The sequence below is a fragment of the Carlito syrichta genome, unplaced genomic scaffold (genome assembly GCF_000164805.1).
Source record: "Carlito syrichta isolate Samal-C Ts95f unplaced genomic scaffold, Tarsius_syrichta-2.0.1 Scaffold309824, whole genome shotgun sequence".
Lineage (NCBI taxonomy): Eukaryota > Metazoa > Chordata > Mammalia > Primates > Tarsiidae > Carlito > Carlito syrichta.
In genome coordinates, this window is record NW_007253920.1 from 1,611,416 (window position 1) to 1,629,068 (window position 17,653).

At 35.8% G+C, this 17,653-nt stretch overlaps 1 protein-coding gene across 1 annotated transcript in view; it reads right to left on the reverse strand.

Annotated features, from left to right (window-relative positions):
- The window catches only part of FAR1 (fatty acyl-CoA reductase 1), a 65,812-nt gene that overhangs the window by 33,408 nt on the left and 14,751 nt on the right, over positions 1–17,653 (reverse strand). The window contains exons 2-3 of the mRNA XM_008067939.1: positions 7,284–7,479; positions 1,993–2,168 (exon numbers count right to left, since the gene is read on the reverse strand). Of these exons, the coding sequence (XP_008066130.1) occupies positions 1,993–2,168; positions 7,284–7,472 (365 nt within the window). The 5' untranslated portion in view covers positions 7,473–7,479. The remainder of the gene's footprint in view (positions 1–1,992; positions 2,169–7,283; positions 7,480–17,653) is intronic.

Sequence of the window (17,653 nt, forward strand, 5' to 3'; positions counted from 1 at the left end):
AGGCTGCGGTGGCCGGGAGCGGCCACTGCACTCCAGTCTGGCCGACAGAGTGAGACTCCACCTCAAAAAAAAATGAGTTTTGTTAGTTGATGAAGTTATCAGTCCCTTTAAAATTTCTTGTAAGTGTTGCTTTTTAAAATAATTTTTAAAAGTTATTTGTGTACATCTTTATTTGAAACTTAATATGTATTTGTAGAAAAAATAATACGCAGTTAAGATTAAACTCCTACCTGTAATTCAAAGATAATTATTGGTAAATACGTAAAGACACTATAATTATATAAATATAAATGCACACATATTTTATGAATATGAGATTATTTTATAGTCATAATTACATTCTTTTGCCACTTTTGAATCATGAATAGATATTGGCTGCACAGTATTTCATCTGTTGGCTGCAGAGAAAGAACTAAAAAGTAAACAAAGCAACTGCTACAGATTCAGATTTTCTGTAGTTGACAGGCAAACTGAGACACATTCCTTAAACTTCATGAAGGAAAGAAAAAACAATCTTTTGAGAAATGCTATCTCAGTTTTATAGGTATGGAAGTTGAAGCTCAAGGAGGTTAATGACTTGCCCAAACTCACCAGTTAATAAACAGTCAAGTCAATATTAGAACTAATGTATTCCAAAGTTCATGCCTCTTCTACTATAATGTTGCCTCAGTTTCTTCAAGTGTAAAATGGATTTGGCCATAATATTACAATGGGTACAGGATAACAGATGAGAAAATACCTTGAAAACTATAGGAGACTGTTGCAGAAATGTGAGGGACCATTACAGAGCCCTCACCTGGCATACAGGCAAAGCGTACTGTAATGTTTTGGCACTGAACTGTCAAATTCTGTAATGATAAGTAAGGCTTACACTTCCATAGGAGTTAATGTGAGATAATATCAAAGACTATTGTAATCAGAACTTAATTTTTAAACTTTTCAAATTTTATTATTTAGTTGAAATATAAAATTGCATATTTTTATGGGGTAAATAGTGATGTTTCTATATATAATGTATAGTGTTAAGGAAGGGTAATCAGCATATCCATCATCCCAAATATTTATCATTTCTTTGTTCATTCAATATTCTCCTTCTATCTATTTAATGTTGAAACATGTTAAAAAGTAGTCCTTCAAAAAAAATAAAATAAAAATAAAAAGTAAACCTTCAAGTACTTTTGAAACCTAAAGAAAGTCTGCACCACTTTAACTGGCATGAAACCATACAATTAGATTTATGTTATAAAAACTGTATGTTTGGACATACCATCAAAAAGAACGCTCTGAATCAAGAACCATTATTTGAAATACAAGTGCATTACATTTTTTTTTAAATAGTGAACATTTAGAATGTTAACTTTTTCCTAAAGCAGACATCTTAAAGAAAGTCCAAATGATTTTTAAAATTAAACTTATGTCCAAGGTACCTTGCCCCTAGAGCACTGTAAAAGTTTTAAAATAAAAAGATGTGATTTCAACTTATAAGCCATTTTATCTTATTCTGTAAAATCTGAGACTAATTTTGTTTACTTTTCAGATGGAAACAATGTGGAATACAAGAATAAAACTGCTGGGGTATGGGCTTCTGAAAGCATTGGGGAAGAGAGACAAACATGATTGGTTGTTAAAACGAAGCTTTCTTCTGTTGCCTCTTCCATGTCACACGTTTAAATTCACGGCAACTTTTTTGTTTTTAAATGTGGGAAAGCAGGATTTATTGAGAGAACAGAAAAGCTCCCACAGAGGGAGGGGACCCGAGGGGGTTGCCCCATGGCAACTTCTAATAAACATACACTAGTTATCCAATTTTTTAAGCATAACAAGAAAAAGTAAAGTCTTTTTAACTCTGTAGGACATTAAAAGCCACAGTTAACACATGGCAAACAGTTTCAAATCATTTCCAAAACAACTTGACTAAAAAGTAGAATTAAAATGAGATATCTTTTAATAACTATGCTGAACTTTAAATATTATATAAATACCTGTACTTACCTCAAATTCTCATTAAACCTTACTGTAGCTGCACAGTGGAATATAATATTGGTAGAATCTAGGATGATCTCTTTATCTTCTTCACTAAGAGCCAGTTTAGGTTGGGTGAGTTCACTATTGATTGCTATAATTTTCTCTCTAAAATCTGGATTTTCATCTCTCAATCTGTCAAAGAGCTATCAAAGGGAAAAAAACATTTATTTTAGGGCAGTGTACTTCTACTTTCTAAAAGCCATCATCATCATTTTTTCCCACCAAGAATGACTACTTTTTAGAAACTTGAAAACTATGCAATTCCTAAGGTTATTATTCTATATAAAAAACATCCTATGAGGCTCCCACTATTATTCTCATTTTACAGGTAATAAGGTAATAAATCTGAGACTCAGCTAGGTTAAGTAGTTTGTCAAGGGCACAAAGCTAGTAATCCATGCCTTGGTTGATTAGATTATACTGATTCTCAGACAGACCTTAATTTTTCACTTAATTTCATTTTTCTTTTATTCCCTTTCTGTAGATTAAACACAATTCACATTCTACCCAAAATTTGAGAACAAGTTTTTTAAAGGGAAAAAAGTAAACATGTTAAAGGAAAAATTGGTAAGTAAATATGCAGACTAAAAGCTAGACAAATTTAGATAGTATCATATATATAGGATTCAAATTGAAAATTCAATGTAGCCAAAGCAATAAGTCTTGCTAGACAATCAGATCACAAGATGATTATGGTTTACAGGCACATTCAACTGTGAGTCAAGTTTAATTTTTATCCCAGATTTGAGAGAGGAACACTGATGCTATCTCTAGGTCACTGCTCTATCATACTTTGACTTCTCAAAATTCAAACTTATTTAAAGTTCATACTTGGAGTTTAAGCAGGACCCTTAACCTGGGAAGAACTTACTTTCACCTTCCTAAATGACTTCAGCATACAAGTCTTCCCTTCCTACTGCTAGCTCCTACCACTACTTCTGCTAGTTTGTGACTTCATTATTCATGTGTTCTTAGATTAATTTTTAAAAAACCATTTACTAAACATTTCATATGAGTCAGGCAGGCACCTTCTAGAAACAAGGTTACTGAAAAAAAAAAAAGGAAACAGCCTTTGTCCTCGAGTTGTTTAGAATATAACAATAAAACTACATGAGTAAACAGACAATTAAAATATAGTGTTTTAAGTAATATAATAGGAGTAACAGGGGACTGCATAGGAGAAACAATTAACCCATCTTTGGGAGACCTCAGACAAGAAAATGACATGTAAGCTGAGATCTGAAGGATAACTAAAAGTGTGAGTGAGTGAGTGAGTGAGTGAGTGAGCAAGTGAGTGTGTGTGTGTGTGTGTGTGTGTGTGTGTGTGTGTGTGTGTGTGTGTGTTTTGAGGAAAGAAGTAAAAGAAAAAGCCCTTAGACTATAAAGTAGAAAAAGAGTGCTCCAAGCAGAGGAAGTAGCATATATAAACTCCTAAAGTGAGAGGGCATTAATATTTTTGGGAAATTAAAAATAACTGAGGAAGCTTGGATCATAAGAATATGAAGGCGGTTTCTTTCACCCGTGCCAACTCTGGCATGTTTCCCTTTCTTTTCTCCCCTCTTTCTCTAATAAACTTTGTTTGAAAATTTTGCTGGAAAAACAAAAAAGAGTATGAAGGAAAAAGCAACTAGAATTGTACAGAAATAAGAAGAGCTAGACAACTATCTTATAAACCATATTAACTAGATGAATTTTATCTGACAGCAATGGTGAGCTATTGTTAGATTTTAAGCAAGGAGGTAATACAAGCATGTTAATAATGTAAAGAACCCTCTAACTTTAATGAGTCTTAGGACCCTCTTGAGTTACCTATATCAAGAAATTTCCTGGTCTGAACCAACATAATGACAATAAGGATCAATGATGGACACATTTAAGAGAGATTTAGGACAGAACAGGACTTGGTCAATGACTGGATTTGAGGGATAAGGAATGAAGACTTCATGAGGGCAGGGGCCACATCTATTTTGTTCAGCACACAAGCCCCTAGACAACAGACCTCGCCTGAAAAGACGAAGACTTGATAAACATTTAAGTGAATAAATTCACTATACTGAGAACACTGGAAGAGAAAGAAATACCATTTTGGACATACAAGTCGTCTTGTGAATATTGAGTGTAAAGTGCCTACATGACATCCCAGAAGACAGGTCTAGTAAAGGTGCCTGGTTGTGTAGGTCTGGAGTTCAGGAGAGAACCAGGTGATCAATATAGACTTTACTAACCACACTCAAGTAGTAACTGAAGCCCTAGGAGTAAACGAGATTATCCAGAAAGCATCAATGGTGATGCTTTCCAAGATCCAAACTATACTGAGTTAATTCCAAACCTAATTTAAAGTACAACACCACTCATCTCACATAAAACAGAGGGTGCTGAATAACCATCTTCCTCAACTTAGTAAGAAATCAAAGCCTAGGACAAAACCTAAAGAATATGAATATTTAAGGAACAAGTAGAAAAAAAAGGAACCTAAAAAATGACCAGAAAAGTGCTTTTTAACACCTTGAATTCATACTTTTTTATTTTTCTGATTTGCTGATGATCTTTATTTCCCCTTAATATCAGCTATCTATACCACTACCACCAGGACATAGTCGTGCTACTTCACAAGCTAGGTCTCAAATTTGATACTCTTCCCTTCTCGAGCCATCATCTTTTTATTCAATATCTTTTCCAGTGCTTTCAACCCACCAGTACCAATTAGTTACTATTTTACTAAATTCACTAGTGCCCTTTTAATATCTTTTATTCAATTTACAGAATTTACTTCCTGATCAACTATTTTAATCCAATCCTCATCACCCTTAGACATTCTCCCTTAGTAGTGCTCAACCAGAAGTAATTTTGGTCCCCAGTGGACATTTGGTGATGACTGGAAAGATTTTTGCTTGTCACAAGAGGGAGGGGAAAGGGAGAGTGCTACTAGCACCTAGTGAGTAGAGGCCAGACGGGAGAGGCCCTTACAACAAAGAACTATCCAGACCAAAATGTCAATAGTGCTGAAGTTGAGAAGCCCTGCTAAAAAGACAATGTCCCTTTATGGTATATGCTCTGACTATATTCTTTATTCCTGTTTCAAAATCACAGCAGACCCTACCTAAAGTTTACTAACTTCAAGTGTACACTCACTGCAATTTAACATTAAAAGGATTCATTTTTATTGACTTACCAGCAATGTTATACGTAATGGGGAATGAGTGGCCCTAGGATTAACTGGTGAGTTGTGCCAGGAGGGAACTGAAGGCACAGGATAAAATGACATAATTTTATGGATTATCAAGTTTAGTCAAATATTTGGGAACAAAGTATTTTCATACTAAAAATAATGGCTGTAAATTAAGACTAAGACATAAAAGTTCAACGAAATTTCAGGCTTTAAGTAGAAAATATTCCTTTTCTTTACAAATTAGATTTACTGTGGAAGAAATTTTAGAAGTACTGTTCCGGAGACTCAAAGGAGATGCCCAACACTTTTACATTTGACTCAGGCCCTCAATTCCAACCAAGACATCAACTTCAATAACTATACAATCTCTTCCTGACACCTCTATGCTGTCTTCCTTCCCTCTTCCCTCTTAAAAACTCTCAAGAAAGCAGGGACTTTGTCTTATTTAGCCTTATTTAACTCCCTACATCAAGTCAAATCTCAGGCACAATAAATATTCTCTAAAAAATGAAAACTGGACAAGAATAAATAACCTCTCACTGAGGGAAGGGTTGTATTGGGAAGGAAATGAAAACATGCCAATTATAAGTGGTTCAGAATAAAATGCCAAGATGAGTGAACAGAAGAACAAGATAGTAATAAAACATACACCCAGGCATTTTATTTAGAATAAGCCTTGTGGTTTTATAGTCCCATTAATGACTCCATTTTCATGGATTTTAAGAAAAGCAAAAGATTCTAAAAGGTTCAGTAAAGACTCAGAGAGAGGAAAAAAATGGTTAAGTGAGACTAATACAGGCTAATCTGAATAATTAAAAAGAATAAAGATAATGTCTACATTTCTAAGAAAGGATCTTACATTCCCAGCGTTAAAAAACAGAAGCAACATGATGAGGACTACCTGTTGCACTGTGTCTAAGAAAAGCTAATGCAGTATGACAATGAGTTTCATACAACTATAATAAAAGTATATGACGTTCATTCAAAATCAAAAGTCCAGGCCGGTGTGGTGATATCACATCTGTAACTCCAGCACTTTGGGAGGTGAAGGCGAGATGACTGCCTGACCCCAGGGGTTCAAGACCAGACTGCACAACGTGGCGAGACCTCATGCCTACAATAAATCAAAAAATTAGCTGGGTATGGTGGCACACACTTGTGGTCCCAGCTACTCAGAAGACTGAGGTGGAAAGGTTGCCTGAGCCCAGCAGGTTGAGGCAATGGTAGCCATGAGCAAGCTACTGCACTCTAGCCTGGGGGACACAGTGAGACTCCAACTCAAAAAAGCAAAACAAAAAAAAATCGGTTTGGTTGCTGGGGAGGAGTTTGCTACAGTTTGGGTTTTGTTTTGTTTTTAACAGGCCTATAAGAATTTAAATAGTCAAATGAGTGTTTTTTTCATTACACAATAAATGCTACAATAGAAATTCCTTTGGGATATGCTTGCAGAGTGAGATTCCTTATGTGTAACAAAATTGAGCTTATAGCTTTCCAATTCAAACGTACTATTAATAGATGAAAGACAAATTCATCTGTTTTGAGAGAATTCAAATAATTTTACTCCAGCTCATTTCTACTTTCTCTTAGCAATATTTTTCTAAAGGCTCAAAATGTATGACAAAATCTTGTATTCTATGACCCCTCTGCCATATGTCAAATGGGAATACGTGACTTCTCTACCTCCTAATACTGTTGTGGGGGGCAACTGGTGCTTATAAATTTTAAAATGTAATCAAAACACAGTGCTTCATAGCATAGTAGGGAGTTCAAAACTACTCACTAATTTTTATTTTCAAAAGACTCTTTAAAATATCAAGTAGCTACAAATAATCTGCCACAAATATTCTAAAAACTCTTATGCCTCCATAAAGGTAACTTAGGACATGTTATACAATTTTGCCCATCATAAAGAAAAGCTTTTTTCTTCTACTGGCTCAAAGGTCATTATATCTGGTTTATTGCCATTCTGCAGAGACTTAACTTTTTTCAGGATACTGAAGAACTATACAAAGCTACTGATGATTACAATTATTATATACACAAGCACATACTTTTTTCTTCCCTCCAAATGATCATTTTCCACACTTACCTTGCCACTAAGAACTTCTTCCACTCGCTCTTGCGGCGTCTGTCCAGCTTTCTGCCTCACCAAAACATACACTGAATTCACCTTAGGACAAGACCTCAGTAACTTTTCCAGAAGCACCTTCCCCAGGAAACCGGTAGCTCCTGTGAGGAGGACATTCTTGCCTTCATAATATTCTGGGATTGAAACCATTTTGACCCTAAGAAAGACATAACAAATAACAATTAGTTCAAAGATTTATGTTCATTCCTACATACTAAAACTCTCTTGGTAGTCAAGTAAGTATTTTAAAGGGCAGAGAGAAGTCAAAATTGAACGAGAGGAAATAACTTCTGGTTCACTGTAGTAAAGTGGAAAGAAGAATGAACTGCAGCTTATTTTAACCCTGTGTTTTACCCTGATCACCTCAAGTCACTCACTTTCTCTGGGCCTGAGTTTTGTTAAATGATCTAAAATGTCTTCCAGCAATAAGAGCCCAAATCTTCATTCAACCTCAGTTAAATCCTGAACACAACTGAATAGTGTTTCTCTGTCTCCAAAAGGATTTATAACAGTGAATAGAGGTCAGAAGCAAGACTTACGTTACCTTGTTGGTATAACATTGCTAGGTGTCATATTCACTTATCATCACCAGTTGAAACAAGAAGAGGTAACACCAAGTCCTTTCTACTACATGTCTCAGTGGACAATATATCCAAAAGTTGCTTAAATCTCCCTTTTTAAAAAGTCATAGTACTAAATACACAGGCTGATTTATCTTCTCTACTCAAATTCCACTGAAACAGCAGAAAAGATATACTAACAGAAGGAACAAACAAAAGAACCATGATGAATGAAAAATAAAAAGAAGGTGCAGAATTCATGCATTATGTTACTATATAAGGCTCAAACACATTCAAAATAATGCTCTGTATTGTTTAGAAATGCACGTACATAGATAAAATATAAATAGATGCATGAGAGTAAGTGCGATACAATCAGAGAATATACAGCTCCCATTAAATTTATTTTTTTAAGCTTAGCAGTATATGTGTGTGTTTTATGTCCAAATTTTTCATAATTAAAAAACACATATGTATATAACAATCTGAAAACAAAAATACCTCCATTAACAATCCATTAACAAGCCAAAAAGGGAAGAAAGAAAACAAACAGAAGAATTTCCTGGAAGAAGCAGGTAAGACTGAACTGATAGAGAAGCCACAGCAGAAGAAATAGCAACCCAAACAAAACAAGCACAGGAAAAGACTATGATGAGGCAAGAGCTGTCTTTACCAAACCCCTAAATAGAATCTGGAAGAAAATGCCAAGGTCAGGATCAAGAAGCCAGATTAAAGCATATGGATATCAAGGTAATTAAAAGATTGCTCACAAAACAGTAGACCCACTCATGACAGTCTCACTTCCTGTATAAACTTTGGATCCCAGGCTTAGTATCCGGATCTGATTAAGAGCATCCAGCATGGGTACTAGTGACAAAAGCAAAGTAGGGCTGAGCCTGGGGCTGCTCCAAACATCCACAGATAGAGGATTAGGAGGTGGAGAATCAGGAGAAAAGAAACAAAATCCACCAAAAGGAAGAAGTCTTTATAGCAACCAACCCCCAGAATAAATTTTAGGTCTTCAGTCTACCTCTCTGCTGCTGGCCCTTAAAGCAAACTCGTGCAGAGCTCTCAATCAACAATCCCATCCAGGGAAAAGCTCTTTTAGGAAAATAGACCTCAAAAAACTGAGAGGCAGCCGATATCAGTTACTAAAGTCAACCATTCTAGTCCTTCATAAATACAGATAACCAAGGAGTACCAGACATTTAAGAAATATCTACAAAATTAAGAAATTCCCAAATGAAAAGCAAGGAACCAACTACAAAGCAAACTAAGGTAATGAAAAAATGTAAAGAGAATTTAAATCCTTATAAATATCCTCCAAATCATTCACGAGAATATTACACCCATAAAATACTTACTGAGAAAGAAACAAAGAATATGAAAGCTTTTGGAAATTAGAAATTCAGGTGCATGCAGAAAATCAAATAACTATATAAACTATTAGAATTAATAGCCTCCAAGTAAATTTAACAAGGTCATGAGACACAAGATTTTTATAAGGAAAGTAATGTATTTCTATATACCAACAACAAACAGAATGAAGTAAAAAAAAAACTATGCCACTTAGATAATACCATCAAAAACACTAAAAATTACAGAAAATAACAAGTGTTGTTGATGATGTAGGAAGAATAGAACCCTCATGCACTGCTGAGGGGAATGTATCAGCTGTTATGGAAAAGAGTTTGGCAGTTCCTTAAAAAGTTAAAGGTAAGTATCATGTGACCCAGCAATTCTACTCCTAGGTATATATTGGAAAGAAATGAAAACAGGTACTCAAACAATTTGACACAGGTTTATACAGAGTATCTCTTATCCAAAATGCTTGGGGCTAGAAGTGTTTCAGATTTCAGATTGTTTTGAATCTTGGAATATCTACATTATACTTACTGGTTGAGCATCACTAATCTGAAAATCTGAAATCCTTAATGCTCCAGTGAGCATTCCCCCTTGACCATCATGTTAGTGCTCAAAAAGTTTCAAATTTTGAAACATTTCAGATTTTTGGATTAAGGATACTCAACCTGTAGCAGCACTGTACACAATAGCCAAACAGTGCAAATAGCCCACAATGTTAAATCAACAGATGAACAAACTGTGGTATATACACACGATGAAATACCATCAAGCTATTTTAAAAAGTGCTGATACACACTACGATATAAATAAACCTCAGAAACACCATGTGAAAGAAGACATAAAAGGTCATATATTGTATGGTTCCATTCATATGAAATACCCAGAATATAGATAAATTCATTGAAATAGAATGCAGATTGGTGGTTGCCAGGGGCTGTGACTTAGGGAAGTAGGAAGTATAGGGAAACTGCTTAGGGGGTTTTACTTTGGAGTGATGGAAATGTTTTAGAACTAGAAAGAGGTGGTGGTTGCACAACACCAAATGTACTAAATGCCACTGAACTGTCTACTTTAATGGTGCTATGGATTGAACATGTCCTCTCCAAAATTCAGGTGCCAACATGATATCAAGAAAAGGGGTCTTTTAAGAGGTGAATAGGGCATGAAGGTCTAGGGTTCTTTCTCATTAATGGGATTAGGCCCTTCTGCCATGTGAGGATATGATATTCATCCCCTCCGAAGGATTCAACAGCTAGGCGCCATCTTGGAAGCAGACAAGAGCCCCGACCAGATAGCCAAACCTACAGGCACCTTGATCTTGAACTTCTCAGTCTCCAGTACTGTGAGAAGAAATTTCTGTTCTTCATAAATTACATAAATTACAGTCAAAGATATCTTGTTATAGAAGCACAAAACAGACTCAGACAAATGGTTATTTTATATAATGTAAATTTTATCTCAATAAATTATCTGCTAAACCACCCCAAATTAGAAATACATATAAAAGATTCATAAGATCTCTATTCTGATAACTACAAAGCATTGAGAAAAATTAATCAATACCTAAATAAGTGGAGACATGTACAATATTTCTTTACTGGAAAACTCAATATTATAAAGATGTCAATTTATCATCCTTAGGTTCAATATAATCCCAATAAAAATCTAAGCTGTTTTTGATTTTGTATATGGAAACTGAGAGTCTAAAATGTTTATGGAAATGCAAAGAGACAAGAATGGCCTACAAACATGAACAACAAAGCTGGAGAACCTACATTACCATATACCAAGATGTAGGACAAAGTTACAGGACTGTGACATTGGGACAAGGAGAGAATGGTGCAGTTAATTTTCCCATATAGAAAAAATTAAATTTTGACCTCTACCTCACACTATACACAGGAATGCATTCCATATAAACTGGCAATCTAAATGTGAAAGGTAAAACACTAATATTTCTAAACGACAGAGGAACAATTTCATGACCTTCAAAGCAGACAAATATTTCTTTAAAAGAACACAAAAAGTGCTTACTGAAAAGGAAAACACTGATAAACTGGATGACACTGAAGTTAAGATCATTACAAGACATTATTAATAAAGAGAAAAGACAAACCAGAGTAAAAGATGTTTGTGATATATATGATGAAAACAGACTAATATCCAGAATATGTAAAGAACCCCAAATCAATAAGGAAAATAGATTAACCAATAGAAATATAGGCAAGGCTTGAACAAACAAGGAAGGAGAGTACCCAAATGGGCATTACAAAAGAGAACCCAAATGGCCAATCAGCACAGGAACAGGGGCTCAACTCCATTAGTTATCAAGTTAAAAATCACAATATAATCCCACTACACTGGCCCCAGAGTGGCTAAAATGAAAAAGACAACCAAATAGTATTGGTAAGGACACAATAACTGGTACTCTCATCTACTACTGGAGGAAGTACAGACTGATGTAAGACTTAGAGGAAAGGTGGTATTACCCACTAAAACTGAACATTTACATATCATATGACCTAATACTACCATTCCTAAATTACACGCCCAACAGAAATGAGTACATATGTTTACCAAAAGATTCATGAATAAGTATGGTTATAGCCGTACTATTCCTACTGGTCCAAAATAAAAACAACCCAAGTATTTGTCAACAGTATACCATCCACACTGCAGTATATTCACAAAAAGGAATATTAAAAACAATGAAAATGAAGGAACTATCACTGAATGCAACATGGGTGGATGTCACAAAGAAAACACTGAGTCAATGAGGCCCGGTAAAAAAGTGTGTACTATATGCCATTTATATAAAGTTCAAAATAGGCAAATCCATGGTTAAAAGTCAGAGCAATAGTTTCCTTGGAGGAAAGAAGAGGTAATGATCACAAGAAAACATGAAGAAGGCTTCTGGGAAACATGTAATGTTCTATTTCTTGATCTGGGTGGCTCATTTTTTAAAAATTCATTTGGCTGTCCAATTAAAATGTATGGACTATCTGAGTATATGTTATATTTCTATAAAATTTACTTTAAAAATAAAAAATAGAGTGACCGTATGTCTTGCTTTGCCTGAAACAAACCTGGTTCATACATAACATCCCAACTTAATTTTTAATAGAGCCCCCTTCTCAGAAATGTCCCAGTTTGCACAATAAATCATATGGCTACCCTAATTATAACTTGCTTCAAGATTTTGATCACTGAAAGCCTAATTAAAGCTACAGAGCATTAAAGTTCCAGTGTTAACCTGGGTGCAGTGGCACGTGCCTGTAGTCCCAGCTACTCAGAAGGCTGAGGCAAGAGGATCATTTGAGCCCACGAGTTGGAGGCCAGCCTTGGTACCATCATGAGAGTCTGCTTCTTAAAACAAACAGTCCAAATGTCAATAACTTCATATAAGAAATATGAAGAATAATAATTCTGCATCAACACACCTAACAAATCTGGTACGTATTAATGACCATTACGTATTCAATATATGTTAAATAATATACTGAGAGCATAGCCAGTTATCTAATTCTTTGAGCTTTAGTTTCTTCTTAGGTAAAAATTTATCAACAAATATTTATTAAGCATCTCCTAGATACCAGGCACCAGAAAGTTTTCCACAGGTGTGCATTTGCATTTAAGACAAAAAAAGATATTAAGCAGTTTTCCCTCTAACAACTGAGCATTTATAGACTGAATATGTGATTGGTTCAATCCTAAAAAAAAAAAAAAAAACTATGTGTTTTCTTCCTTCCTTTATTAGGACTCCTGCTCTACCAAAGCCTAAACAGCAAAGTTGTTACCAATAAACAGCATAACATTTCTACCAGACATAATTCTCTCTTCTTAAGTTTAACAGTATAAAGGTTGTTTGTTAAGAGATTTATAGAATAAAACTGTCTTTTACCAGTTTCAGGTTAGTTCAAAGTTATGTACATGTGATCTTAAGCTACTACAGTTTTCTTCAGGGAGGATAAAACAGAATTCTCACAACTTAGCACAATGCCACCAAAAACTTTATTTATTTATTTATTTTTTATATATCGATGTTTTTTATTTTGATATTGTGGGGTACAGTTAAGGGTTAGGTATACAAATATGCTTCGTTCAGGCACCCTTGTTGATAAGAGGTGTCTCCCAGTCCCCAACAGATATTGACTACCGTTAATCCCATCTCCCTTCCCCTCCCACCCCCATAGTTTCCCACCACTGTCAGTCATTTTCTTATAGTATTACGTTGGATGTCCAAGGTCCACTATATGAGTGAGAACATGTGATACTCAGATCTTTGTTTCTGTGAGAGGTCACTCAGTATTATAGACTCTAGTTCCATCCAGGTTGCTGCGAAATTCATGATTTTGTTCTTTTTTATGGCTGTGTAGTATTCCATTGAGTATATGTACCACATTTTTTTAATCCAGTCCTCTTTTGATGGGCAGCATGGTTGCTTCCAGGTTCTTGCTATTGTGAACAATGCTGCGATAAACATACATGTGCAGGTATCTTTTTTATAGAGTGATTTGAGAACCTATTCAGTAAATGGTGCTGGGAAAACTGGTTGACCACCTGCAGAAGACTCAAACAAGACCCCTATCTATCCCCATACACCAAAATTAACTCTAAATGGATTAGAGACCTAAATGTAAAACCTCAAACCATAAGAACCTTAGAAAATGCAGGACATACCCTTATGGAAATTGGAACTGGCATCAAATTCCTGAACAAAACCTGAAATCCACAGGCCATAAGAGATAAGATAGACAAGTGGGACCTCATTAAACTGACAAGTTTCTGCAAAGCCAAAGAAACCATCAAGAGAGCAGGGAGACAGCCTACAGACTGGGAAAAAGTATTTGCCAACTCCAGGTCCGACAAAGGCTTAACATCTTGGATCTACAAGGAACTCAAACATGCTGAAAAGAAAAAAACAACCCCATTGTAAAGTGGGCAAAAGATATGAACAGACACTTCTCAAAGGAAGACATTGGAGCAGCCAACAGATACATGAAGAAATGTTCAATCTCACTAATCATCAAGGAGATGCAAATCAAAACTACACTGAGATACCACCTAACTCCAGTCAGAATGGCTATTATCAATAACTCAAAAAACAACAGTTGCTGGAGAGGGTGCGGTGAAAAGGGAACAATTCTACACTGTTGGTGGGAGTGCAAACTAGTGTGACCTTTGTGGAAAACAGTGTGGCAATTCCTAAAAGCTCTAAATATCAACCTCCCGTATGACCCCACAATCCCCCTACAGGGAATACACCAAAAACCTTATAATGCAACCAAAAACTTTACAAGCACTAAGTAGTTTTAAATTCTGCCTCTAGGTATTCTTGGTTTCCCCATCCAACCAATACAAATCACCCTATTAACTTTATAGTAAAAATGAGAATTCTTCTACAGGAAGTCCAGACTTGTCCCATGTTCCACATAGTCCTGCCTGTGTGGTCAGAACCAACTAGAAAAGCAAAAGCCAGGAAAAGAACATTGCCAATCCTTCGGAACCATGCTGCTCAGATTCCTACTACACAGTAAGATCTCAAAGCTCCTATCATCTGTTGAAAAGTGGTTGCAGCAATGAAATACTGAGAAAAGCAGCAGCATTATCACTTGCATGAATTTGGGGAGGAGGAGGATAGGACTGTGAAATGTGATTCAGACTTATTTTCACTGTTCTTGAGCTGCTTTCGGAAATATCACTTAGCAATGGTAGCTTATCCTTTGATTCAAAAGTTAAAGAGGCAAAAATCTTCCTTAAGACCAGCAAAATGCTAAGTACCAAATATCACCATTACTTTCAAGGAATTCCCTTACGCTTATTTGGCAAAGTAGGTTTTCCCAGTGGCTATAAAAAAGAATATTTTCATATATTTGCATTTATAGTTACATTATCAGAAACACTGCACGAGCTATTTAAGACATATATTTATATACATATATATATATATTTTTTTTTTCTTTTTTTTTGAGTCAGACCCAGGAGTGTAGTACCATGCTGGAGTGTAGTACCATGCTCATGGCCACCACAGCCTCGACCTGCTGAGCTCAGGTGATCCTTCCGCCTCAGCCTTCCAAGTAGCTAGAACAGGCATGTGCCACCATGCCTAGCTACTACTTAAGATATATTTACCTGCTAGGAGTTCAAGTTTTGACTTTGCCACTCAGAAGTCATGAGATCCTACTCTGAACTTGTTTCCTTATTTGTAAAAGGGAACATGCAGTTCTCATGGGCAAAAAGAGACTGAAACAGTCACAAATGGAGAACCACAGATAACTTCTAAGGTAGCACCCCACCCAATAATAAACTTGCATTTTTGTAATGTAATTGTATACTCTTAACAAATGTCCTAATAGTAATGGAAAACTAATCATGTTGTCTCATGAGTTTTAGAAACTTAATTAAGTGATTAAAGACAAGATTTTCAACTTTGTAAAAAAGTTATTTAAATAGATAAAGCAATTAAATGAGAGATCAGGGTGTTCCAATAATCAGAAAAGTACAAAGCTGGTCCAAAGGTAGTGAGCTATCTCAATTGACTGTTCAGTCAGTTACACACCGAACTCCTTGTTCTACTCTTTCCCCCTTATTACTACTACATTTAGCCTTTTAAAAAAGCATACAAATTTACAATTTTTTAAGGCAGTTTTTAGTGTCAAGAAATGAAAAATCCTTTACCTGTATCAGAACTAAGAATAATCCAAACTCATAAAGCTTTTAATATGTCAGCTGATGGTTTCAGATACTTGCTGAGCAGAAAGACAAATGGAAACAAGTACATGAAAAGTGGAGTATGAGGAAAGGAATGAGAGAAAATTCCATGTGCTGGTCAGGTAAAATAAGAACAAGGTTATCTTATTTACTTATTTTATTTATTTTTTGAGTAGGAGTCTCACTCTGTCATCCAGGCTTGAGTGCAGTGGCATGGTATGCTCACAGTAACCGCAGCCTCAACCTGCTGGGTTCAGGTGATCCTTCCACCTCAGCCTTCCAAATAGCTGGAACCACAGGTCATGCCAACACACCCAGGTATTTTTTGTATTTACTGTAGAGACAAGGTCTTGTCAAGTTGCCCAGGCTGGTCTCAAACCTCTGAACTCAAGAAGTCCTCTTGTCTTCACCTCCTAAAGTACAGGCATGAGCCACCATGCCTGGCTAAGAACAAGGTTTAAACAAAAAAGACTCAACAGTGATGAGAAAAATATATAGTAAAGGGAAGAAAAGGAAATAAAAATTTACTTAGCACAAACTATACCTCTCATGCCCTCAGATGTATTTCCCACAAGCCTCCTTAATAAGTTTTCTTACCTAGGTTACTGCCTAGGTTACATAGGGGCAGAGCCAAATTTGAACCAATATCTTCAAACTAAATGCCACATTAATAGATAGCACAAAAAGTTGCTACTTGCCATTCAGTGAGGTAAAGGCATCAACTCATGGACAAGAGCTTAGCGTGTAGCACTAGAAGTTCAGAGGAAGTGAAAGTGTTGGAACAGATGATCTGGAAGGTCCTACCCAATTCTACAGTTTTATGATTACAGAAGGACGGAACAGCAAGCAGCCTTCACAACAAAGCCTTCTCAACTTTCACTAATTGCGTATGACAGATAAGAATCTGCTCCACAAAAAATTTTACCATATGAAGTGAAGAATCCTTAAAAATTCCTCATCATTCCACATTAAAAGTTGATGGGTTAAAATGGCAACACTGTTAACTGGTTCAGGGAGACTCTTAAACAGTAAACATTAAAAGGCAATTGGACTTTACCAGGATTTCCCCAAGGGCTATTTCCAGAGGCAGCCAACAAGAGAGAGAAAAGACAAGAGGTCTATTGTCAAACTTAGAACTCAGGAGACCATCTAGGTGGACTTAATTATTGCCACTATCAATTTGAATAAAAAGACATTATTCTCAGGTTAAGAAATAAGCACATATCAAAGATCAGTGGATTCATTTCCAACCCCACCCTATCTGACCCACTGAAAGACCTTACTAAGATAGAATCATTTATTGAAATAAGAAGCAGAACTCCAGGGCAGTGGAGGTATTAATAAGGTAAGATAGAAGACACAAAGCTCTGAAGTTTTACTCAACTAGTAACAAATTCAAACATGTTTCTACAAATATCTATACCAAGGCAATCCTATGGATCATCGAATTATGAAAAAACATATTGGACTTAACTGTCTTTGAAAAACATAGTGAGGGATTAGGAAACTCAATCTTTAGTGAAGTCATTTTCAATACTGAATGAAATCGGGCCCTGTTTATAAATTGCTTCTCACTATATAAGGTAGGCTCATTGTAGAAACAAGCCTCCCAGATAACCCAGTGCCAAAATGCAAGGGAAGCCCCAGGGCTCACAGGCCTGGGTTGGAATCTAATTTATCTTGGTCAGGTGAACT